At 41.7% G+C, this 25,772-nt stretch overlaps 2 protein-coding genes across 17 annotated transcripts in view; one reads left to right on the plus strand and one right to left on the minus strand.

Moving 5' to 3' along the window:
* siz (Brefeldin-resistant Arf-GEF family protein schizo) overlaps positions 1–25,772 on the minus strand; it is a gene marked incomplete in the record, with an annotated part of 514,736 nt that overhangs the window by 152,712 nt on the left and 336,252 nt on the right.
* LOC111244260 (uncharacterized) overlaps positions 1–25,772 on the plus strand; it is a 144,621-nt gene that overhangs the window by 97,640 nt on the left and 21,209 nt on the right. For 2 of the 16 annotated variants that reach the window (XR_015322424.1, XR_015322425.1), the window contains exons 6-7: positions 14,166–15,418; positions 23,562–23,707. Coding sequence is in view for 6 of the 16 variants with exons in the window: in XM_086981864.1 (XP_086837990.1) it covers positions 15,248–15,418; positions 17,491–17,617; positions 20,046–20,128; positions 21,725–21,955 (612 nt within the window). In the remaining 10 variants the exon portion in view is untranslated. Of the gene's footprint in view, positions 1–1,906; positions 3,569–14,165; positions 15,419–17,490; positions 17,618–20,045; positions 23,189–23,561; positions 23,708–25,772 lie in introns of those variants that run through there. The other 14 variants (XM_086981864.1, XM_086981866.1, XM_086981865.1 and 11 more) reach the window with 14 other exon arrangements.

The raw sequence follows: 25,772 nt of genomic DNA on the forward strand, positions 1-25,772 counted from the left end.
TATAGAACATTTACATGTCCATCAGGATGTTGCAGGATGATGACATCGAAAACATTGGATTCGAAAAGACAGGTTCGACTACAGTATTAACGTATAGAATATATAGGTGCATAGAAAGGATTAATTCGCTCGTGCTATTTTATAGTCATCATAGTCATAGCACAACTGTAAGCTCCGACGTATTGCAGGTACAAGTTTTTAGAAGAGGCATAACCGTTAAGTGCTTTCCTATTTCATGCTTTTTTGTATTTTTATTGCTTTTTGGATTTAACCGTTGTCGTGTTGTGTTTTCAAAGTTCTTGGTTGTGAGCCGGTTAACTTAAGCCTGCCAACTGAAGTGTTATTTACGGTAAAAACCTTACTTATTTTGCGCTTGACGGCTTTTTTCTGTCTAATTGACTATTTATCGCAGGGAAAACAGATGCGTCCGCAAGACGCGCAGTATTTCGTTTTTCTACAGTTTCGAGCTTTTAACGTACGACAGAATTGTGTGCGTCTTTTGTTTGTTAGAAGCATTCCGTCTGATAATGAAACAATAAACAGCCTTAATCTCTAGGATCGATAGATAGAATGCAGAAAATCACACCCGAGCACGAGGTGTCCAGACAAAAAAGTATATCCTAACAAATGTTCGCACAAAAATTATCCAGAACCTGGGTAACATAAAATGCAATTGAGTGCATCATCATTGGTAGATACCCTCAGACTTATAAAATCAACTTCGACCAGATGTCATGCAGCTCAGATTAGTAAATTCCAGCTTTGTGGGCGCAGATTCAGCCGTCTGAGCCATCGGAGTTATAATTTAGTTGCTCTTAGTAGAATTCCCTTTGCTATATAAACAAACGTTTAACGGTAATACCCAATGTAAGGCTAGAAATGTTTGTTTACCATAGCCCTCCCATAACGACCATTCCATTTACTTATACTTATTTTACTTAATATTTGCCATAAGCAACGGACACAAGCCATAGTATAGCCGCATTCACAAATAGCGATAGTCAGCAAATTGCATATACGCAAAGATTTGCACTTGATCTCTTGTTTAAGAGATTGAAACCCATTAGACGGCGCACGGTTTCCGTTCGGATGCTCCAGCCGCGTGGAGCACGTAGTACGCTTATACACGTAGATACAATATTATGAGCTCTAGAACGCATGGATAAGGACTAAAGTCTGTCGGCATAACTACGTTCAACAGTCACCTGACGATGAACGTGTCACATAATAGTCATTTGGCATCATCATCGTAACCGAGATTGATGTAGTGGAAATGTTTGTACAGGTATGTGTGTTGCTTCTCCCGACACCCCGTAGTCGCTGTCAGATCAGGAACATTTCCATTATTTTTAGTGGCGCTTGTTACTTGGCCGTTGTTGTTTAGGAGATACCATCATGGCTTTGTTCCGCATCGTAGGCCATAGCTCGTACAAATATAGGCGCTTACGTACGCTGTTCGTGGACATCACTCGATCTTTGCCACCACAGCAGTACAGTCACGTATTCGTTACGTACACGCCGTTCACGTCGCGCTTCAATAGAACTTAAAGAAGAAAGGTAAAATGACTCCCTAGATAACAACAGCGGTAGCAGCAGCAGCAGCAGCTTCAAAAATACAATCGTTTCTAGAAGTTTCCGAAAGCCGTAGAACAAAGAAAACATTTGTCCGAGAAATAGCACACGTTACTACTGACGTAGAGATTCTGAAGTTCCAACGGACGATCAGATTGCGGGTTTCGATGATAGCTTTGAGACGAATTCACTTTAACAGTAATGCTTAGTGTATCTGGTCCGACATATACTAAAGAGATTCTAACTGCATCTTTTTAACGAACGGAATTAAGCTATACAAATGTAAACATACTTTGCATAGAATCGACCTTAGTTTCTCTGGCTTTTCAAACAGGTCCCGTCGGAATACGATATGTAGCGCACGTTGAAAACCGCAGCTTACGACCACTTTTTCATAGGCGTTCTTCATATATCAACGGCGCAATCTTGAATAGGCCAGCTGGCAGAAGTGGCGAATCTGTTTTCAACAACGGCAGGGTAGACCGCCGGGGACAGGGAAAGCCGCCAAAACGTCCAGTAGCTCAAGTGTCCGAAGTTCGCCGGTGATCCTAGATGAACAGCCATCCGTCGTGATTCCGTGCGTTGAACCGCGATTTACTACTGTAGAATGCGTCCGGTCAGCAACAGCAGGAATAGCAGCAATGGTCATAGAAAATAGTGATCTATCGTTGGGACAATTGTGTTACGTGACGAAAACTATTAGTTTTGTTTGGTAACTGAACGGGGAGGCGGAACCGCGCTGCTCAGTTCAAAAGAAGGTAGCAGCAATGACAACGGCATTGACGGCGATAGTGAACTCCGAAGAACTTCGCACGCATAGACGGCGGCACATAACGGAAACCAACAACGACTCTGTAGCTCATTAACAAGTTATAATATGTACATATATACGATGCATTTGTTGATTTGGTAGTCGGCCAAGCGACTCGGGAGGGTCTAGCCAATGCATACCTGTATGCGCGTAAATACACATTCGTTTTTTTTCTTTCGTTTTCTTCCGCATAGACAGACGTCAACAGAGAATAAATGTTAGGAAGACTTCTCATTGTGTGCTCGATCAGCCAGCTCATCGCTGGCTGTGCGTATTGGTAGAGAGACAGCGTAACTGAAACCGATCCACGACATGAAGCTAATCCTAGGCCACGCTTCCTGATCTTTTCCAATCCGCCGACAAGACAAGCGATGATCACGCCGTCCGTACCGTCACGTAATACGACTCGAAGAAGTAGAAAGAACTAGCAGACGTATCCGCTCGTTTGTGTATGCAATATTCAAGTGAAAAGTTTCTATGAGTTATTGATTGAAAAATGCCGTTTTGGGAGACATTTACATACTGCAAGCTTCTATTCACATTCTAAATCCTACTGCTGCTCATATTATAAAAGGGTCTGTCCCTAAGGGTTGTACTAGTGTTCAGACATCGACGCTCATACCAACGGTCAAATGAAGTTACGTCTAAAACTGTTTACAACGGTCACGTTGCAGATGTCTACGTGCCTGATTTGATAGGTGGGCCGCGTGGTAGAAAACACTTACGTCTAACGGGTACTTGTTCGTATCATTATTGTACAATATATATATATATATATATATATATTTAAATGTAAGTTGAATATTTAACTAGAGGTGTATGCAGGCTAGCCATGTGAAGTTGAGCTATATAAAATAGAAATGGCCAATTTTCTGAGAAGATTAAATGGGCAGACGGATATGAGCTGTATAGCAGTGGGAACTTCGTTTCCTTCTACTGCCCTCCCTTTCTATTACATGAGTCTTAGATCGAAAACATTACGTTGTTAGTCTAAGCAGAACTTCACGCTTCGTACCGTTTATGACTGCGTGGATAGTTGCGCTTAAATAGAGCTCTATTAAAAACTATCAAGTACTTGATTTATGCTGTTAGATGCGACGTGGGGTAGATCACTTTTGACTGCGGTTGATTTTCGTCGACGGAAATACGTTGGGAAAAACACGTTTTGTAATCTGTTTGAATCAGTTGACTACTCCATTTTAAATCTACTACGAAGCATGGACTGTACGTTAGACCGTTGTCGATGGTTAATGGCTACGCATGAAGATAGATATTTGTTTTATTATTTTTTTAATTTATTCATTGTTTCCATTTTTACTGCTACGAACAAAAACGGATTAATTACAGCTTTGTTACCACTCCCCTCCCCCGGCCCCTCTCCCATTACCTGTCCCCCTGGAATGCTCCATTTATTATTATAGATGCTACACCATTTTTTTCGAATACATATGCATTTGAAGGACGGGCATTAACCTTATAAGAAAACAGCCTCTGTTGAATATTAACTTGGGTATGTTGATCCACTGCGATTTACTTTCTGTCCATTGTTGTATCATTTCAAGCATTTGGGCTAGGGCATACCAGCCCTATGCAAAAACTCGCTTTCTTGACATACTGTCAGAACATTGAATCATCATCTAATTAACAATATGAGAAAAAATAGCCTGATATAAGGGAAAGGAACGCCATATAGATTCAAATCTCGAAATGCTATCTTAAAACGATCGTTGTAAGCTACGTACTAGAAACTCGGCTAAAACATAATGGCATACAACCGGAGTCTCTCAAAAGTTCGACGAGTGTCACGCTGCCGCTATAAAGGTCTCTTTTAGATAGCGATACGTTCGATAGAATGTTCTATGCTAATTGTGGACAATATTTTTCCTATTGCCTATATTCCATGTATCATTACCTGCTAGCAATAAGTGTTGCACATCTGATTAGGTACTACATTGTCCAAGTAAGCATAGCATCATCGGCCGCTTATTACTTAGATCTATTGTTGTTAAATGTTCGTTGCATCAGTGTTGAATGGTGGTCAAGTGAACGGGAAAAATCAACCCAGCCTGGACCAGCATTTGCCCACTTTCTGCTAGTTTGTTTCTTCTGTCTCCGCCGTCAGTCCATAAAAAGTCACTATTGCACTCAACATAGATAATACGGTGCAGTAACTCCTATTGGTAATGATTATTCATTGCCAGTCGTCCCCATAAATGTTCGTCATCAAGCATAGATCGAAATGATTCGGCCAGAGCACGAGTAACGGCCATTGAACGTTGTCGTTAGTGGCGCCACCTTTAAAAGGAGTTTTGGTGGTGACGCTACGACTCTATCAGCATAAACAACGACGATGTAAGCACACAATGTGAAAGATAGTCCAAGTGCGAACGTATGAAACAATGAAACGAAGATCCTCAAGTCGCTGTTAACTGGAGCAAATGCAGGCAGCTATTGGCTGTGTAGCAGCGGGGACGCCGGTAACTGAACAAAGAACACTTACTTCCATTAGAAAAGATTCCTCGAGAAAAGAAGAAAGAACAGAATGAAAACTGGACAAAGACAAACGGCTTTCCGTAAAACGTTCAGATCTTGCATGATGATAATGGGCTAGCAATACGAAAGAGATTTTGAGAAATGAACTCTTCGCCAGAAGTGCCGCCAGTGCCCACCTGCCTAGAACAGAGATATCGGTGAATGGGAACCGCTTCATGACCAACAGCGAGATAATGGGGGCGAATGGGGTATGTTGAGATTGTGGGGCATCTCGGGGCACAAAAGACCCCTGCGCTATCCTCGCCATCAGCTTTGGGCTGTTTGGTTGGTTTGGCCGACTCGCGCGTGCTGCCTGTGGCCATAACCTCAAGAGAAGGTGGCCCAGCTTTGCGAATTAGAGTAGCTTAGAAAGTAGTATCCAGGAAGGGCAGGCTGAGTAAATAATGTATATATTTATAATAATAAATTAATAACAAATATATAATAGATAAAAAAGAGTGCAAGGCATTTGTAGGGCATTGCTGGTAAGTCGATGCAAAGAACAGCAGCAGATCTCTTGCCGTGAAACCACTTTTAATGCACATAGAACATGTACAACTGTTGCATTACTGACTAAATGCCTGGATAAGGAGGTTACACTGTACATAGGATATTTCGGCTTTTTTTAGGAATATCTAGTCACGTGTCTGAGTAATAATATCTGAAAACAGTATGGGTTTAGTATGCTTAGGCGACAGTAAACCAATAGCCAATTCAAATAAGTATCACAATGGATAAAACAAAGAAGAAAGCAAAAGCTGGGAGTCAAACAAGATCTGCCTTTCTCATTTCATATAGATACGATACCAAATTGCATTGATTAGGCACTATATAGCATCCCGAGATTTTTCAACCTATACAGTTTCAATCGACAGAGGTCGTTTCGCTCCGTCGGGCAGGCCAGCCTTCACAAGGAAGCATGCAGTGTCACCCATCATCGACTAAACTACAACGAACCCGTGCATGATTACCGACAAATGATAGACATTTGCCCCTATTAAACTTTTGTGTAACACGCTGGGAATATCATTGACCTACGACGAGTAACTATTATTACGGCGTATGAATGTGGATCGAAACGAATACGAGACGCAATAGGATTATACCACCGCGATCTAACCTGCTATTCTAGTTTCCTCTGATAGCAATTTCCTGGAAATCATCCGGCAGCCTCTAATTGAAATAGGTTAGATATTGGGACGACAGCCATGACTACGATTCAGTTGAATGGTATTATCGAATTTTACCACTTCCTGCCGAATGGCACAGGTGAACACAGTCAGTCTAGCTAACAACTGACAGTATACGACCATCCGTTATCAACAAATAGGGTTCGCTTACGGAGAAAGGCAGGGAGCTAGCGGAGGTTCGGGGAGCTGTGGCACCCCAAACGAACGAAATCGCCGTTCGAACCACGGAGACCTCGACGCCACCGCGTACCGTGGTGCGGCGGTGATCCACCTAGCAGTGGTGGTGAATTCAAAAGGGAATGAATTCAATCAGATTTAGAAAACGTTTTTGCTGCTGCAGCTGACGTTACCGCCATCGCTGCCACAACGGTGGCGGCCAACTAGGTCAGAAAGGAAACAAAGGTCGGTCCTCCCATAAGGTCGAATTACGTTTCTCAGTATCTCTTTCTTCCTCTCTCTCGCTCGCTCTCTGGCAAGATCTGATAATAGCGGGTGGGCATTTTCGAAAAAAATTGGTTTCTATCTTTGCTAGCTGATTTATGAACGGGAGTCTTAGGTTGGGCTAAGTGAACAGACGCATACGGCTTCAGTGTATTGATTTCTGAAGTTTTGTGTGGAGTTAGTTAGAAATAAACCGCACAAATATTAATTCATTAGCGATTGTGTGATCGCTGGAAATGATAATTGAACTTCGATGACCGATGAATCTGGTCTGGGAATATGCATAGTATATATTGGATCCGAATACGAAAAGAACAGGTACTCTATATTCCTAATATAGACTATCAACAAAAATGTATCTATGTATGCCTACGTGTAGCACGAAAAGAGCGACCGGTCAAATACGCTTGTATTCCAAAAAGGTCGAGTATTCCATTCTCCGCTGCCTCATCATAACAAAAGCGATAGCGGACTAGCCACGAACGTTATCGACAATCCACAGACAGAAATATAAGCTCTATATGCATATCCATCAAGTTTCAAAGTTGACAGCTTACCTACATGTTGACCTCACGTCGTCGCGTACACTTTTATGCCGACGGTAGCGCTGAGTATACAAAACAGTTTCATAACACTGAAGTGCCTTGTAGACCGCATGTTAATAATGAAGCTGCGTGTAACTTGCGGCCGTTGCTACCGCGTGTTCAATGAGCCGTTTGCAGCGGTCAAACCCACCCGATCCGAAATCGTTATTAGTGACATTCATGACGACGCTGCACCCTCTCACGTATCCAAAGCGATTAATGAATCAGCGAAAATCGTCACACTCTCTGTGTTTCTCTCAGGCGCTTTCTTTGCCCGTGGGATTCGTGCCAATCTAATCTTATCTACCCACTTATCCTGCCGTGGGACTCGCCGACAAACTATTCTGTTATTGTAATTATTCATTTGATTCAGCTGTGAAGCCTCCAAATCTGTTCTTGTTTCCACCCTAACACCAGCCGAGTGAGTAACTGGCACCCCTTCATCAACTGCCACGCGATTTCCTTCTAGGACGTCTGTTCCGGAGGTTTTTTCATATGTCTGTATGCAGCGCGGGAGTGACATGTTCTTCACGACCGTTGCTGCTGCTGCTACCGCCCACGCCTCTGCCATCGTTGTTTCGAGACATGTCGAGCTATTTGCACTGGTATCGATCGCAAGAAAAGATGCTGCATCATCGCGGGCCCGAATCGCGTTGGCAGCCCGTACCCGACACGAGCCCTTTGTGCAGCACAGATAGCTGCTTTCACTGTTGCTCCGTTTCCTTTTAGCTGTATAGTTTATTGGTTGCCTCGTTCGTTTGGACAGCGTTTACCGATCGCCGAGACGTGCAGGTGTATATACGACGCACCGTGAATTTCTTCTAATATCTGCATCATGGGGTATATTGGCAAAATAAATTAACAAAAAGATACATCGAACAAAGAAGCTGCAAAATGTTAATCCGATACAGAGAGAAGTATGTTCGTTCATTATAGACCGGCGTTACAAGAATGATTACGTAGGCGTCGAATGCGTATTGGCTATAGGTTCTTTCATGCCTGTCAGAAAAAAAACGGGTCTAGGAGAAGCCCTATCATTTACTAGTAATTAGATGCCCATGGGCATTCAATTCGGCCACTGGCAGTGAAAATAACAAATCATCAAAAAAAGAGCTGTAGTATGTATCATGCTTTCGTTCGTTACTAGAGGTAATTAAATTTCAATTGTATCTCATTTTAATTCCGGCTCGATGGTTCCATATCAATATTAGAATGAGTCATAATAAACGCGTTATTTTAAGAAACATTTCCGTCTTATCAGAAACATTTGGCTTGCTATCGTTCTGACGATTGGCAGCAACCGTTCCGTAGGTGGTTATGCAAATCGTCAATATAACTATAGTTGTTTTTCTTTGTAAATTCGATTTTCCAGTATAGAAGCTAAAAACGGTGAAATAGAGGTCATTTTAAGCCAGTCATTTCTCCCCCAACACAACCCCAAACACGTATTTCCTGTACATGATACAGTGTTTGTCGGCTGGCCATTTGTCTGTATCTGCTGCGGAATCGGTGGCTTAATCCTATATGCCCCCGCATATAAATCTGTAGACAAAAACGTGCGGTCTTCATTCAAATCCTGCGAATTTCCACTCTGCTGCCATTAGACAAGGACAACTAGTAGGTTTCTTCAAACTGTCTGACCATAGGGGCACTGCAGAATTATGTTTTTTTTTTTCCCACAGGCACATTAAACACGCGTCAATAGCTTTCACAGCAGTTTGCCGTTCCGATTTTTTTTGTATGTATACTATAGAAATGTTGGTGTAGATAATAGATACGCATAGGAATAGATAGTTACGTTTTTGGTCGCTGCTCTAAATGACTGGCTTTGGCTATCCGTCAGTCAGTCCGTCCGTCCGTCCGGTCGTTTCTCTGCCCTTAAGCACCGCAGCGGGCGACCAAAAGCTGAAAACCATGCTAATGTTTGTTTTCAGTTGATCAGGGTAGAACCTAAGTTTAAAGTGCATTGGCATAGTTGTAAAAGCAAGGTGGCATTTTAATCCCTTGTATATAATACGAGGCAGTAGTGCCGAGCAACGCTTATTTGTCAGTTTCAAACTCGTCGATCTACTATCTACCTGTTCCAGAAAGGGCACTCTGTATCCCGATGGTTCGGAATCTTTTGCATGTCTCTATATGGTCCATAGATATGCCCAAACAAGTCGATTCATCTTGAAACTGAAGAACAAAGGGGATCAGCGAATGCTCTGGTAACAAGGTCACCGTTGGCTACTTGTGGATTTTTCGATAAACTTTTCAAATGATCGAGACGACAGCGTTATCAATTGTCGCACACAGTTGTCTTAGTTAATACATTGGCCAGGAAAGCGGTACAATGCGCCAATTGTAACTCTCTTATTTGATGTCTTCTTTTTGTTTATGTGCTACAATGAATGATTAAGTAATCCTACATTCTACGCGAAAGAGGATCAATAACGGAGAAATTATATATTGGAAGGTTTGTTTTCTTGTGAAAATTTTGGGCGTTGTGCACTGTTTCGGTTAGGGGGTCATAGAGCTGTCGCGAAATTACACTGTCACGTACATTTTTGAGAAAAATTAAAAAAAAAACGCGATAACCACTGGATACGGGTGGACAGATCATGTAAACTGTAAAATTTTCTAATGACTTGTCTCCGAACGTGGAATATATTCTAAACACATGTGATTACTCGAGTTTGAAGTAAGCTCTTGAAACTAGTCGCTGCATATTTAAATCTTTCCTTCTTCGGGTACAATGATCGGCTAAGACCTGTTGCCGAAGTTCGTGCCTTCCGTAATAGGCCGTCTGACAAATGAAGTTCCAGTAGTTACATGTGCACCTCCCTACACTGGCGGTAAAACAGATAAATTCATCGGCGATGGATCTTTCTGTTTCGCATTCGGCGTTTGACATACCATAAATGTTGTATTGGCTTTGCCGGCACAAGGTGACCGTCTGACGCTCAGGTGGCCGGCTTTTCAATCGTTTGCGCCATGCTACCTAGCAGCGTTAAACGTTTTCGTCCCTTTTTTGAAACCTCCTCCTGCGGCCCTGAAGGCCTCCGTCTGCGAATGTAATTTACCATACGCTGTCCTGCTAATAGCGTTTTGGCAGCAAGGTGAGAACTGTGTTGTAAATTATTTTCGGTCTTGGAACCGTTAGAAATGTATAAATGGCACAACTGCTGAAGCACTGATTCTATACAGACCACGATTAAATTTTTATTACAAAACATTTCAGTCACCTGTTATAGATGGGTGACGTAATTCTGTTTATAGAGGTAAAATACAATTGCGTGAAGCAAAACTTTCCGCGACATTGTGAGCCATCATTCTAGTATCCGCCCGTAAACTGCCAATGTAACCATTTAAGACCTCAATGAAACGCTTTAAGTTACACTTACGGCGCTCGAATTATCGGTTTTTTACATAACCAACTGAAAAAAGGAGCAGCTGATTGAAAAAAAACTCTAAAAGGTTTGAATTTGCACTCAGGACATAGGCTCGATTGAAAATAGCAGTACAGCATGGAGCGACTGTTATACAGAGTCGCACAACTCCTTACAATTTTAAAAGTTACATGTTCCTATGTATTCCGGTATAAGTATGTACATGCCTGGAAATGCAGCCATCTCCAGAAGAAAATAATGATTACTCATAATAATGAGAGTACAGGACGAAGCTACGCGTGACTACACGAAAACTAAGATACGTAAGCACAAATTATTTAGGCTGATCAGGCCCCGTTGCATTTTGGTGCGATCCGAGGTCCTTATTTTGCTCATACACAGATCTAATTTGGAATGAACTGAGACTCCAACAATCTGCTGGCATATATATATATGCTCCTTGGATGCCCTTATTTTGTATCCTCCAGAAATTTATTACCGCAACAAACGTGAATTAACTTCTGAGAGCTTTGTCAGAAAGAGTGTTTTCGTATCTAAAATCTAGCAGGAGATCACTTACGATCCAAGAGATAGGCAAAGTTTTTCTGCGATACATAATTAATGTACGAAGCGTATTTTCGAGTTGGGGTCCGTAACCTCCCCATTGTCATAAACATATCATACTGCTACTGGCCTTTTTCGCTTGACAGCAGAAGCAACCTGCAATGTCTATACGTATTGTGACTTGTCACTATTATGTGCCGAAGCTTTTATGGTAGAATTCCTATGCGCGTACTTGAAAGAGCCAATAGAACTATAACGGCGCTTACAATAGATACTGTACATAGGGGGACACATTACGCCAAGTATAAAATGGCCTACGATTTGCTTCGATCCTAACATATAATGGAAATGCAGGGATATCGAAGCACGATGAAGGCATATTTACGTGTACTTAACAAGTATTCTCAAGTCGGAACGCCTCCATAATCACAGATGAATCACCAGTACTCGATGTACACCTTTTTTAAAAAGAAGCACAGCCAGAAATGTATCAAGTCGTGCGATGTATGAGAAAAAAAACTACTATCGAATCCGTAAGTGAAAACGTCAGGCATCCATAGAGCCGTTGGGTATCCCTTTCTATTGACTGTGTTAGGAAGGAGGACGCAAATTAATAGTAATTGCGAACGTCACACGGTACTGTCGAATGAAGGGCTTTGCTGGGCTTTTGTCAGTTGGATGCCCCTGTAACATTGAGCAGATCAAATGTATAATACTGTAAAAAGGTGAGCCTTTTATATTTAAGTCCACACATGATTGAAGGTAAGCACCTACCTTAGATTTAGGCGTAGGTTTACTAGCTATAAACTGAACTTGTAAAGTGGTTGTACGGAAATCCGGATTATCCTACTATAATATTATATATATATATATATATACATGCTAGTCCAACGGAGTTTTCTTTATTATTTATATGCAATACTGAGTTCAATGAGCCAGATTGAGGTTTTCGACTACATTTGCTGGGCACTTAAACAGAGATAAAATGCAATATTAAGCAGTTTGTCAGTAACGAACAAACGGGCAAAAGTAGATTCGGCTATCACTAGCTGAGTATTCTGTTTACTATATTTGATACATCTAAATCTTAGGATGTGAGGTCCAGCCAGAGGTGCTTACACAATCATGTGAAACCTCATTGTAAAAGGGGAGAATAACTTCATATACCTAATGCTGTAGCTTAGAAAGTAACTGTATCATCGTAGTTAGTTGACCTAAGAATTTTTAATAGGGTGAGATATTGCATAAATCAATGCTATTCTCGTAACGTCCAGCAATCCCTTGATTAGGCTACACTCGGCTGGACTGTGTCGTTCCAACGAAAAAACCAGTTTTCATTCGTAGTTCTCACTTGGAACAACGGAGCACTACGGATAGAGAGAGAGAAAGCAAAAAAAAGATCCGAGGGACAAAAAAAATAGCGACTGCTCAAATGCGAGACCATGCATTTGTTCACGGGCCCATCCTGGATGAGGCCGTTCTTCTCTGTCTGATTGCATATCTTCACCATGAACTAACTAACAAGAAACTATAGGTAGGTAGGTAGGTAACAAGTGGATCCGGTTAAAGTATGGCGAATTCTCCGACACGCCTAGATCATTGGCATCTGGTCGGCAAAAGTCGGAGTGGCTGCTAGATAGGTACCTGCATTGGAAACATAGCGCGAAACGGTTTCAGGCCCCGAGGTGCAGTTCCTGGCTGTTCTACATAGTCTATCACACTGAGATGAAATGCATACCGAAGGAGAACGAACTAGATCAGTTGAGAGCTGTCTAAAAATCCAAGCTCGGTCCATTTAGCCTGTTAGTCCTCTCTGAGTCATTCGCATCGCTGTAAATCAGAAGTTTTTTTGACGAAAGGAAAGAAACGCAACAGAATTAGAAGAACTATAGTACGATTGTAGAACCTGAGTTCGTTAGTCGACTTCGGCTACGTTCCTGGTGCCTGCGAGCTTCCTCGGCTAAATATACAAGCGGAGATTTGCCGCCGGTCCTATCATTAATAGTATCAGCACTAAAAACAGTTGGTGGATATTGGCGCAAAAATTCGAATCCGCACTGTGTTTACACCTACTACGTGTGTATCTGAATTGATACACACGCGTTGGCGCATTTCAATTTGTATCGATGTTTGCCCGTGTACAATCTTTTTGCCGAATTCTCAAATGAAACAACGGCGGCAGCAGCAGTGGTAACAATGGCAACAGGAAAGCGTTCAGAAGTAAATAAACAACGGTCATTTGGTAGCTCCGCCACTGCCACAGATACGTGTGGCAAAAATCCGGAGCTAGCTTAACGCAAGTCGGACTCAGCAAGATAAAATACTGATCACTGCGATTCGGTAGACAACCTGACAAAACAAGCAAAAGGCTAATCGAAGATATCGTTCGACAGGCATTGGCGGCGTAATAAAAACAAACACCGACAGAATCCCCTCTTCGACGATATCGAGTAACACAACAATAATCGATTCGTATCTGATTTTGTTTTTCATCTTATTTACTATATTTTGATGTTTATTTATTAACAAGAACCGACATCTTGTTTTTGCTGAGATGACGCTTGATTGAAGGATTCAGACAAAATTTCCTCTTGGGCAGTACGGTTCTCTGTAAAATGACCATGGGATATATGAGTTATTGGCTTTGAGTAAGTTAATGAATGTTAGATAAGTATGAATTTAGGCGATGAGACTACCCTAGTACCGTGTGAATAGTAGAAATGCATCCACTGATCAATATTTTCATATGTTATTACAATTGTTTTGTTAATAATTTAAAAAAAAACAGATGTACGAAACATCCGATCTATTTTATTGTCAAGTCTATGGTGGTACTTTTGCTGCTGCTGCTGCTGCTATAGTAAGTTGGTGTGGCAAAATGTGACTTGGCTTTCTTTAAATTTAAGAAGCATTGCTCAAAAAAAAATTTATCAATCTACAGGAAATATAAAGAAAAGTAACTGACTGTTCATCGAGAATATTTATGCGACAACAAACTTTATAATTTTCCGTATCAATACAGCGGACGCTAAAAAAATAATCTGCTATTACATAAATACGCAGAATTCAGATTAATAAAACTTACTTCATTGTTTTTCAGGTTTATAATTGAAGAATGACTAAAACGAGATCGTCCATAAGGCGATATTTGCTTTATTAAATCTCTGCAGCTAGTGGAAGAGGCGGCAGTAAATGGATGCCATTTGAACTCCAAACACAATAACAACTGCATATATGACCTAGACCTAAATGATTGTTGCCGAGAAGGGTAAATACGAATACGAATTGGTCGCAAACGTTTGCGACTAACGGCATCTATGCATCGTTATCATAAAGGTGGAACTTTATTCGACAAGCCGTCCGAAACACTTAACCGATAAGTCTGTGTTAGGCTCCTGGGGTGCCAGCGGTGTCCGTTCTGCTGTTCCTCCAAGAAGAAACGATCAAGCAGGTTGACAATCTCATTATTAAGCAGCTTTGCCTAAAACATCAGCCCCCAATTGCTTGCAACGTAAAAAAAACTTGATGCCATTTTAAGTTTTCGTTTTCCTTCGGGTTTTGCAGAAGACTGCTTGCTGCCTACTGAAGCCCGTAGCTTTCTTCTGCCAAAGGAGAGTGCCGGATGCCAACGGGCGTCCTTTCCCTAGCCGAAGCTTTTTCCCCTGCCTTATACCAGTTGATCATCCTGCTAGCGGAGATAACGTCCGTACAAATCGGGCGTGAGGATGAGAGAAGGAGCTCTCATCATGTTAGGAAACAGGAGCAAACGAAGGCTTTCTGGTCTTTCTGTTTTTTCGTCGCCACTTCATATAGACAGGCTCCTTACAGCTACGACTTACTACAGACCTACTACAGTAGTGGTGGCGGACGGGCTTGCCGCCAGACATCATGCGAGAAGTGAAGATTAGTGGGGCTTCTTGGGGAAAATTCGTCCAGCTGGTAGACGAAGAAGTGACGAAAGCAGAGATCCGATCTACAAGAACTTGTTCGAAATCCTAGGATAATTCATTGCCTTTAGGGAAGTATGTAAAGAAGTCCTGACACGAGAATAGCGGAGTCTAGAGGCTGTGTTCTCAAAGGTGAGAAGTCTGTACGGGTGTCAAGAAACATGAGGATTACCTTATGAGAACAGCGGCTCGTCACCTTTGACTTTTGTAGTATACAAGCGCAGTTGTCAGTTGGATGGAATACGCAGGAGGGAAAACGAAGGTCAGATATATAGTGAGGCAGCTAAGTGAGTATAAGACTATGTGCGATTCAATCAAACTTCAGAGTGGATTAAAAAGCAGACGGAGCGGAAAGGGAAGGTCACTGGTTTTTGGTAAAATCGTCGTCTTATTGTGGTTGTCTAAGGTAAGCCTTGGAGAATACAGACATTGGTTGGTTGTTTACGCATATCTATGTTTTCTATACTTTTCACTAGCACCTGTATTTAGGCTTCCGTGGATCTAGACATCTTTGATAGCAGGTCTATACTAACAAAACTTGAGACCAAAACCCAACATAGCGCATAAACCACCAGAAATAGCTTTATATACTATTAGTTATTATTCAAATATGCACACATTATAATGCACACTTTACCATAGTTTCAATTTGTCTTTCTTACATTATTGATGTATTCACGTTCCATAAAATCATCGAAGAAGCGAAAAGCTGGCTAATTATATGAAAAGTATAAGCATCGCAGATCACCACGAAGCATTGCGAGACAAAAAATTTACACGGTTCGTTGACATCAGAGGTGTCTGCAACGGTGTCAAGGTAATCGTGCATGACTATATTGACCGTACGCGTAGGTGCAGGGGGCTTTTGCTTCAGAAGGGAACAGCGACAAGAGTCGAATCCTTACGGTCCTGTCATTAATTTGTGCCGGGAACCGAGAATCGGGGCCACGCTTCTTCTTGGTCCTTGTTGAGGTAATACGATATGTACACGATAACACCCTTCGGGTGTCCCGAAGGAATTTAGTATCGGCTATCGCGGCGCTTTACGTGACCACACTCGGCGTTTGATGTAGGCACTTGCCTACCTCGACATCACGTGACATACCGACTCTGATATCTGCAGCCAACACAGTAAACAGTCAATGGCCTATTACTTCTACTTCTATGAGCACGATTCTAACCCACCGTCTCCGAAAACCACTGAAACGGGTTCGTATTCAGAGACCACGCGGAAAAACGAGCAATGATTGGTGGGTCCGACATAATCAGGGTCCGCTTGCATACTGGAGACACGTTGGAGACGTGACGTCGTTAAGTCGTCACGCATTTCCTTTTTACTGCAAACAACGTTTGCAGGAATCCACTCATCTAACGTATAGCATACAGTGTTATTTTAAAGGCAAAAGACCACCGATTTAGCGTTTATAAATCGCTTAACGCACTCTAAGTAATGATATTACTTTACAAACTTTACGCGTCCTTACAAAACTCTATCATGCTTCATCGTAAACTGGTGTTATCAAACAAAGAACTTACAAATAAACTTACAGCTTCTTCATATCGTCTTTAGCAGTTCCTATCTCTTTCCACTAATAAGTTTATCTATAACGTGTTTTTCAGAGATAACACTTTATTCTCGTGTACATCGCACAGATAGTTGCCGCATAGGCTTTACCTATCAAAAATGTGCAAGACTCTAACTATCATCTAACCAAGGAGTGACATTTTGTCCGGCCAAGATCAATAGTTATTGGGTTTCTATACATTATATTTCATTGTTCTGTATATAAATGTTACATACAAAAAAGTTCAACAAAGTCATGAGCATATCCTGGAGCACTATTGTAGATACAAACGCGCAGCTCTATCCGCACTCTTCTTAGTTCCTTCTGGTTGCCTTTGGACAGCTATCCTTTACTGGCAACACTTCAAAATACCTAATTTTATATATATTCTAAATAATTATCTGACCGCATCCGTCAACTCTTTTTTTTACCTGTTTTTCAAAGGCGACCCCGTTCTGCACCACCCACACATTGCCCCATTTTCTACATACGCTAGATGCGGATGGGCGCACCAATTCTGATATAACCACACCTAGCCATAGCTCTGCTAACAGCGTGTTGTGGCTTCCGCTGTCAATCTGCACACGTGGCAGATCAGATCAGATGGAATACTTCCGTCTCATTGCTGTTGCGCTTACCAATAGCATCGACAGTAGTATATCACTGCCGCCTTTTGACTTTCAAGCATCCCTGCTTTGTGAGAGGCGGTGCCTCGTCGCGTCCTAGCAGTGACAAGGGTCCAGTTGCCTTTTCCGCGACTGTGGATGTTCCACACGCTATGACATGATGTTATCATGTAGCCGATTTGACCACTATCCTGCCAACCTATCTTGATCATTGGATTTCCCGGCTTTCTGGAGGCCATCAGGTTTCCTAAAGGTATCAACTTTTTTCTTGATTGTCTTTGTTCCAGGTTGCCATTAATGTCGCCAATATGAGGAAGATAGAAATCATAGAAGAATCAAGAGAAATCAACGACGGACCAGTAGTTGATTCAGTTGAAGATCCTGCTCAACGCAGATCCTTTCGTCTGCTTAATCGTATGCTGGTCATTGTATAACTTTTGACGGTCGAGCCTATTCAATTTCAGTGCCATTTGGCAACATTGCGATATCGCTTAAAGCAAAAGATAAGCCGAAAGGACAAATTGACGAGGATTGTAAACTGTCTCCTTTCCTCTATCGTTGAGTAGATGGAGAAGTTCCTGGCATGGGTCCCTAAGTATTTTCTTTATAGTCTTTATTTATTTTCTATAGTTGAAACAAACTGATTTTTGTGTATGAAAAAGGATTAGTTATTCTCCCTTATATTTGTATACAGTGATAGTGTTGCAACGACTGGACGGTGGACCTGAGCTCCACTTTAGGCTGAGTTTACTAAATCCTATCTTCGTAGTTTCTGATGTAATGGCGTTCATTAAATCGGATTTCGATTTTTTAACTCGGGAAGTCACCAACTAACTTACGTCTGTCGTCTTTTTAGCCATTTCGAAAGTGCTTATGCTGCGAATTCTGTAAAAGATGTTGTCAGATTGTCGAGGTAATTAAGCTAACTCAACAAAAAAAAAAAAAAAAAAAAAATAGGTCCTAAGATCGATCAAACGTAGATTTGAGCACGTTAGAACGGAGATGGCTCATATATGATACTATGAGTGAGCATCAATATGAATAAATGCATTTAGTAGTACCTTTAGGCCTCTAAACATTCTAATTTACATTTGGCTGCAGAAGCTAAAAAACGTTCCGTTTTGTTAGTGTCCTATTTGACTTATAGCGCTGAACATTCGAAACGTCATGACGCCGTGTAACCTTATAGCTTAACGGGTTCGCGACGCACCGCATGATGCGTTTCTTTAATCCGATACCTTTTTACGTACGATTGCAACAGTTCGGGTCGTTGTTAGCGGGCAGCTTTTTCAAAATGTCGAAATTTGCCCTAATAATCTCAATAATAAGTGGCTAATGCTTTGTATAGAGCCATCGTTGTAGGCCAGTTAATCATTGTTATACTATTAGTCGCTCTGACCGCACTTTGACCGGTCACTATTGCGACGAATCGGCCGAATGTCGCCGGACATCTAGGCTGCTAGTGTATGGTATTTGTCTATTGTACCTTTTCAGTCATTGTGTTACGGCTGCCTCGATCACATCCCTAATGTAACAAATCTACATTTTACTTTTCCCCTATTTCTTTCTTCGGAAGATTATTTCCTCTTATAGCAACGTGTTTTAGTTGACCTTTGCCATTTTAGACAAAGGTCGCCAGCTGATGCATCAGCTTCCTCTCATCTTCTCACATACAACAACTTAATATGCCGTGTCATCTGCACGTACGTACGTACGTACATGCGTTGTCTTACCTACTGAGAGTAAATCATATAGCAACTTATTTCAATTCAGCCAGTGCCAGCTTATTGCTTCCCTGCACTAGTTCTATCACAGCCAGACTGCCATTAACGGTGCTGGCATTGTACTCTGATTCCTCTGCTGGCGCCTGACCATCGTTCGAGCACTGTTGTTTTATTGATCGGCTGATTGGTCGACTGATCGCTTTTGTATGCCGTATTGTACCCACAAATTCGTACTGCATCCGACCCGGGGAACTAGCCCCATGTATGTTTATTCCTTAGCCTATTTGCACTCAGCGGCACATAGAAATGCATGATGTACATTCACCTGTATGTATATATAAAATCAGTATTCTATTTCATCCTATACACTTCCAAGTTCGTGCCTGTATGCCATGCAATAGTTTGTCGACATGTTGTTTACAATTCCGATACGTCTACAATTGTAACTTCGTGCTATGGTTTTGGCCTTTCGTTGGTTATCTATCCTTTCTTCTAATTCCAAAATTCAGCTGCCTTTTGCTGCTGGCGTCCCAGACTGGTTGCCCCTAGGGGCAACGGTACGCCTTTGCATTACAGCTATACACAGTCCATTCTATGGTGGCGCATATGGAATATAGGTAAACGCCACTGCTGCCTTTATTGTCATCGTTGTTACGACAATAACTTCGATAGAAACAACTTCGAAAAACAAAACGGAGTTCTATACCATGGAGATGCATGTATTATCGGGGCAGCTCGTTTTACGTTGGCAAATCTATCAGTCATGCAATGATTCATCAGGGAAGCGTTGCCATGTGCTGACCTCCTCAGTCATTAGACTCTAGCATACGATATCATCATCTCCGTACGAACGAATCTATAAAGAACGCATATTTAACGCGCGACAATATTTCACGAGGTATTTTCTATTTGTCTTTTTGAAAACCCATAAAAAGCGTACTTTAATGCGTTCCAAATGCGTTCTACAACATTCCAAGTTATGTTTTTCTATGATATGACATATTTAGGTCATAGGAAAATCAGCAAAACATCAACGACGCTGGCTTTGTTGTGCTTGAACTAGAATTATCTCCTGGACTGCCTCTATTTATTCGATGAAAAAACGTTGTCCTTTCTAGGTGGGTCTGATTTTCCGATATCGAGCCGGCGGCGATCTTCTCACCGAACGAAGTCTTCAAGCAGTAAGCTCGATGATCATCTGGTTAGTTGCGCGTTGTCGCACTGCATGCATAGCTTCGTCCGCTAGCGAGCGACTGTGTGAACGCTACTTCATAGATCAGCAGCTGATTTATTTTCATAGTTTATTCGACTCATGCGAGACAGATGCCGAACAGCACTGCTAGAGCAGACAAACGCACATCCTTTTATAAAATGTAGAAAGCTACGACTACACATCGTTGTCCAACCTTTTGGCTGATGCACAGGTGGCAATCGATTTTTTTTTGTCAACAATCCAGCCCAAGGAGACCCACGGACGCGTCATACAGCATTTCACATGTTGCATGCACACGCAGAATAAGGAGGTGAACGTTACCGTGTATGTATGATAAAAGAATCTTTGCTGCAAAGCCAAACAAAAAAAAAGCCACGACGCTTTGCACGTCTTTGTTTCGAGAATGTACCGTTTTTGTTAGGGGCAGGCTTAAAGTCGTCAAAGTCCACAGGACAGGTACAATTATTACGATGCAGCAGAATATTCGTTTCAATATGTGCATGCTTTGATAAAAAAAAAATACCGTGCACATAAAAAACTAGAAAGATAATGAGCAACCGAAACGATGTCACATCTCGATGGTAATTCGGCCGAAAGCTGGCTTACTCGCCTATGGCTGCGGGTTTGTCCGATGCTACTATGATGGTATACCGTCGGTGTTGCGATGCCACGTGCTGGCAAAAAAAAAAGAGAAAAAATGAAGTTATCATTTGCCGCAGGGAGGCGTTGATTGAATGGAATGGGATGGGTGTCAACCCACCGAATCTACAACTTAGCCAACTTTCAGAGCCGGATGTACCCGATACGTGACAAAAGCCCTTGATTGCTTAATCATTAAATGTCAAACATACTACTAGTGAGATCGATTTTCATATAAGTACTTTTTGTCATTTTCAATACGTCCATCGATTAATTATCAGAAAGTCCTGTAGAAGGTGGTCAAGCGTCATTATATTGACCCCCCGACAACGCCGATATTGGCTATAATATATAGAGGATCTGCTAGGAACTAGAGAAACCGTGTGCACCTTATACCGTCGAACCGAGGGTGGACGTCCTGCCTATCTATATATACAATAGAGGGACAGCTCTGCAAAATAGCAGATAGTTGTCCTTTACTTTGTCGCTCGCTAGTAGAATTAATCGAGATCTCTTACTACGGAAGCAGTGCAACAGCAGAAGCTAAACTGGCTAGAAAGACAAATGAACTCAACAAAGATATGTAAATTAGAAAATCTTTACTCTGAAGTCACACCAGTATATTGGACGCTCCGCTTCATTTCAGAACGTATCGTCCTCGTAGTTGAGCATTCGGACCAATAAAAAAAAACCTTGTACAGGGTTTTTTTCATCTCAAGAGGTATATGTACGCTAAAACGTACATATTCAGACATATATGTTCTGCTAATAAGAGAATGGGTACCTTTTTATATAGACGCAAAACATTTGCATACGGGCAATTGTTGCGTTAGCTTTAATCGATTACATCCTTATATATTTAATGACACAACTGCCATTTCACGAACCGTATCTGTCTGCTAGAAGACTGACGCACCCATCTATGGGTGTCTATATTTCTTCTAGGAGTCGATGGTCATCTTCATGGTTCCTGCAATGATCAAGGAGTTAGGAAAATGCCCATGCTCTGATTGTTTCCCAGCCGAAGAAGTTATGCATGATTTGAGTGTCTTCATCATCTGGAATTTTACCCCCTTACCTGCTTTTACTAAACATTCTTTATACTTAGCGTGTAGCATCATGTTTAGTTTGCTTAATGGGTTCTGCTTGCAGGGAACGGAAGGGCAGCTCCGGTAATCCGTAATAAAGGGGTTTTGTCTATCAAATAAAATCAGTTCGCCTGTCAAACCCATATAAGTTTGTTTGAATTCAAAGAGCGACAAATAGAGCCAGTCCAACAGTGTGGTAGATAGAATGCCCCCATAGCTTCTTCGCCATTGCTGGTGCAGCAGTGAAATATCGTTCTGTCCGTTTTTCGCTAAACTGTCAGCTTATGAAGTAGCCACTTTGTGGCACAACGTCAAGCAGTCGTGATTTTGGCTAGTGCAGGAAGTGATTAAGATAAGTAGTATGTCGTTGGGGTAACCATCTGACGTAGCTACTTCAGCGAGAAAACATCCTTGTATCCATCCATTGGGTATTGCTTACAACGCGACTTCTGTTTGAACCAAGTAGGTGGCTAACAAAAGATTTCATCAGAGACAACAAAGACAGTAGCAGATCAGGCCCGATCAACTGAAACAATGCTCAGCGGCAGACTGACTACGAGGCAAAACGAAACATATTTCGGATATACATTGCACACGGCTACTAATCTGACCGCTGCAAATATACGAAGCTAATTGTCACTGTATTGCCACTTGCGCGCGAGTTGCACCGAGCTTTACTGAAGTATTTTCAAGGATCCAAAGGAATCAAACTAGGATTACCGTAGACGCCCGCCGGACTTCTAAGCCTATATGCCTCGTCATACTGCGTGTAAATTCTGGCTAAGGAATGCTAGTTTTCTGCTGCTATTTCTCATAGCTTCAACATATTGTGCTTCGACAGGTGTCGTAAGATCTGTTACTGCATGCGGACGTCCAGGCGAATAGTGACAAGGGGGGAAAATTAGGTAGCTACAATAATCCGACTCCACCGGAAATTCTAAATGTTTATTAACGCGATTGCTTTATATCTAGTTAGGTCTCTCTTATTATTTAAGATTAAGTTTAAACGTTATTTTGACGAGATTTAGGCAATCCGAAATACGGAAATCTTCAGCAGTTCTTCTTTTGGATGACGATATTTAAACATTGTTCAAGTTAGCGTATAAACCCTCGCTTAAATACGAGTAACAAATACTATAGGTCAATCTACTGGGTGCACCGTACTTGTCGATTCTAGAATTATACCCAATGTTATTTGTGTCTGTGTATATTTATGGAAGCAATCGATAGGTCGATTAAGCCGAAACGCAACAGCCCATCCATGTCAATAGACTACACATTTTCAATGAATAAATTATAGCGCGTGCTTGATAAAATACAATTTTCCCCGATGTTTTTTTTCTCTCCGTCACTTTAACACTGTGACAGAAGTAAGAGAAACATAGATAGTTCAATCTGTAATATTACAAGTTGATGGCTATTACCGTTACTGACCGTGGCTCATCTAAATAGCTAGAAATCGTTCGATAGGGACAAATGGAAAAAAAATTAAACTGGAATTGTCGCAGACGCTTGCTGGCTCCTGTGCCATCTCGTTATTGATTTCAGACCCCACTGTTATTACTTTTTAAGTAGTATATTATTTTGCCATTTGCGATTCGTAGATAAACGTTATCAACACAGGGTGACATCTATACGGGCTGTTCAACCTGACGAATATGTCAATTTTCGTGTTTTTTTTTTTAATTTTTCAGTATTTATGGACGACGTCCGGCGGATCCGCATCTACGGCGGAACCGATTCGTTCCGTGTCTGTATTGTCGAAAAGATCTACCCGTAATAGCGGTGTACCTGTGTTCAGGATTAACCTGATCAAATTAGTGAAACGTTGTTACTAGTGGTATGGAAATTTCTTCATCTTTTGGAACTGCTTTTACGCGGATTTGGATGACAAAGCTTAGTCTGGTTGACATCGTAGCTTGTTTTTTGCTATGGCATCAGTCATAGTTGACATTGATATTTAGATAAGTTACATTGTTCTCAGCCGTTTCATCTTTCCTGTCATCGTCCTGTCCTATCTGTCAGCATTCATAATTTTATTTAAACGCAATTATCGATGAAACGATCAAGTACCAGCAGCATGTAGAATAGTATGTCGTGTATTTCAACAAACTTAACTGAAAAAAGATTACGAAAAAGTTAATTATAAAAAATAGCTTTTGTTTAACGGGAAGCAAAGTTGTCAGCCATTGCCACTTAGCACTACGGTTTTCGTTAAGTTTTCTGTTGTTATATTAGTGGGTCTGTATAGCTGCAGATAATCATGCAAAGCAATCGTGAACAGAAGGTGCGAAGATAGCCTATCATGAAGGCAATATGGACGTATGTGTTTACCTCCATAGGTAGAGTAAAATATGGTTATAAGCGATTTCATCAATCGTATAGAGTGGATTCGTTTATTGTTACGGACTAGTGACACAGCGTCATCTTTAACGTTCATCAGAAACAAAGAAAAATTACGGCAGTGTTCTGCGGCGCGCGTCAGTTTTGTGCTACAGCCTTGTAGAAATCGACACTTTCGTTACGCCCCGCTTACCTCGCTTGATGCCGTCACGTAAATTAGATGTAAACAAAACATGAGTTACTTCATGAATTACACGATAACAATGATCGTAATTGAAATACACTGAAAAAGCATACGTTTCGCCAGTAGCAAATGCTGAATGACGTAAGACACAAAAACTTGTAAAGTGTACAGTGGCCAAGTATAGACAGGCGATTTGTTTGTTTAAATCGCTTGGATAAACGGCGTTCATAGAATTTTGCAGAGCAGATCGTTATTTTCTTGGATAGTTGTGCTATATCTACCTTGGAGAAACTGTAATCATATTGTACAGGTGTTTTATTCGCTACCAGGTGCTGCCAGAAGCAGTGCTTTGAATCGTGTGCTTCAGATGACCCGTTTGTCTAGTAGACCGAGCCAGATCAGAGGGTGTAGATATATTTTGCATGTACGTTCATGTGCGAAACGTGTGCAAATGTGTTACGCGACCGCTAACAAAGACCCTTAAAAGGCAACCTAACTTACGTGGTTTCGGCTCCCATATACCATCGTCGTCTCGTTAGCATCGTATTAAACTCCGCGCTGTACGACCGAAGGCCTCCGTATCGGTACTATAAGCTGCTCTTGTCGAGAGACTTGTGCTATTAATAGATTCTGTAATGCGTAACGCTGCTGCGTACGCTGTCGGGATCCGTTCAGAGTTCGAAAAATGTTGGCAGCAGCGGCGCCAACGCCCGAATGGGGTGTGCCAATGTTCCACCTCTGCACGGTAAACTCAGCCTAACGGCGATATTGTATTTCGCCATCTGGCTTTTCGTTAGCAACCACCAATGATTCAACTGCCTAACGGGGGTTTTGATGACGGTGGTGATAATATTAAGAGCATACGTCAGTCAGTGCTGCGCCGATGCTTAGGACTTCGCGTTAGAACGTGCATTTCGCCATCGTCAGCGTCTGGTGCCAGCGACGCTCTGGTCTGCGCTAGTGTTATCGTGCTTATTATTTCTCCCGATAGACCAACGCGTCGATATCTTTCGCCGTGTACAGCTGATTCTTGATTCAAATCAGTTTGTAAAAACGTCGAAAGAACAACCGGCTGCTGACTGCATGGATTCTGATGTGCGCCATTTGCGGAAAAACGTACCCTACACAAAAGCCTGGTAAACTGTGTATCATCAACGTACATATCCGTATTGCGGATGACTAGTAGTGTTACGTAATTTATGAGCGTCTTAGCGTATATACGCACAGAAATAACTTACGCTGAGCGAACAAAGGGACACATGTCTAGTGCTAGATGTTACTGGTGAAGATTTTGGCAACATATTCTTTCACCGGTTAAGACTGTTAAAACATGTTCACCAAACGTATTCGAACGCTTACGTGAAAAATACGAAATATA

The sequence above is a fragment of the Varroa destructor genome, unplaced genomic scaffold, assembly GCF_002443255.2.
Source record: "Varroa destructor unplaced genomic scaffold, Vdes_3.0 BEIS01000002.1, whole genome shotgun sequence".
Taxonomy (NCBI): Eukaryota; Metazoa; Arthropoda; class Arachnida; order Mesostigmata; family Varroidae; genus Varroa; species Varroa destructor.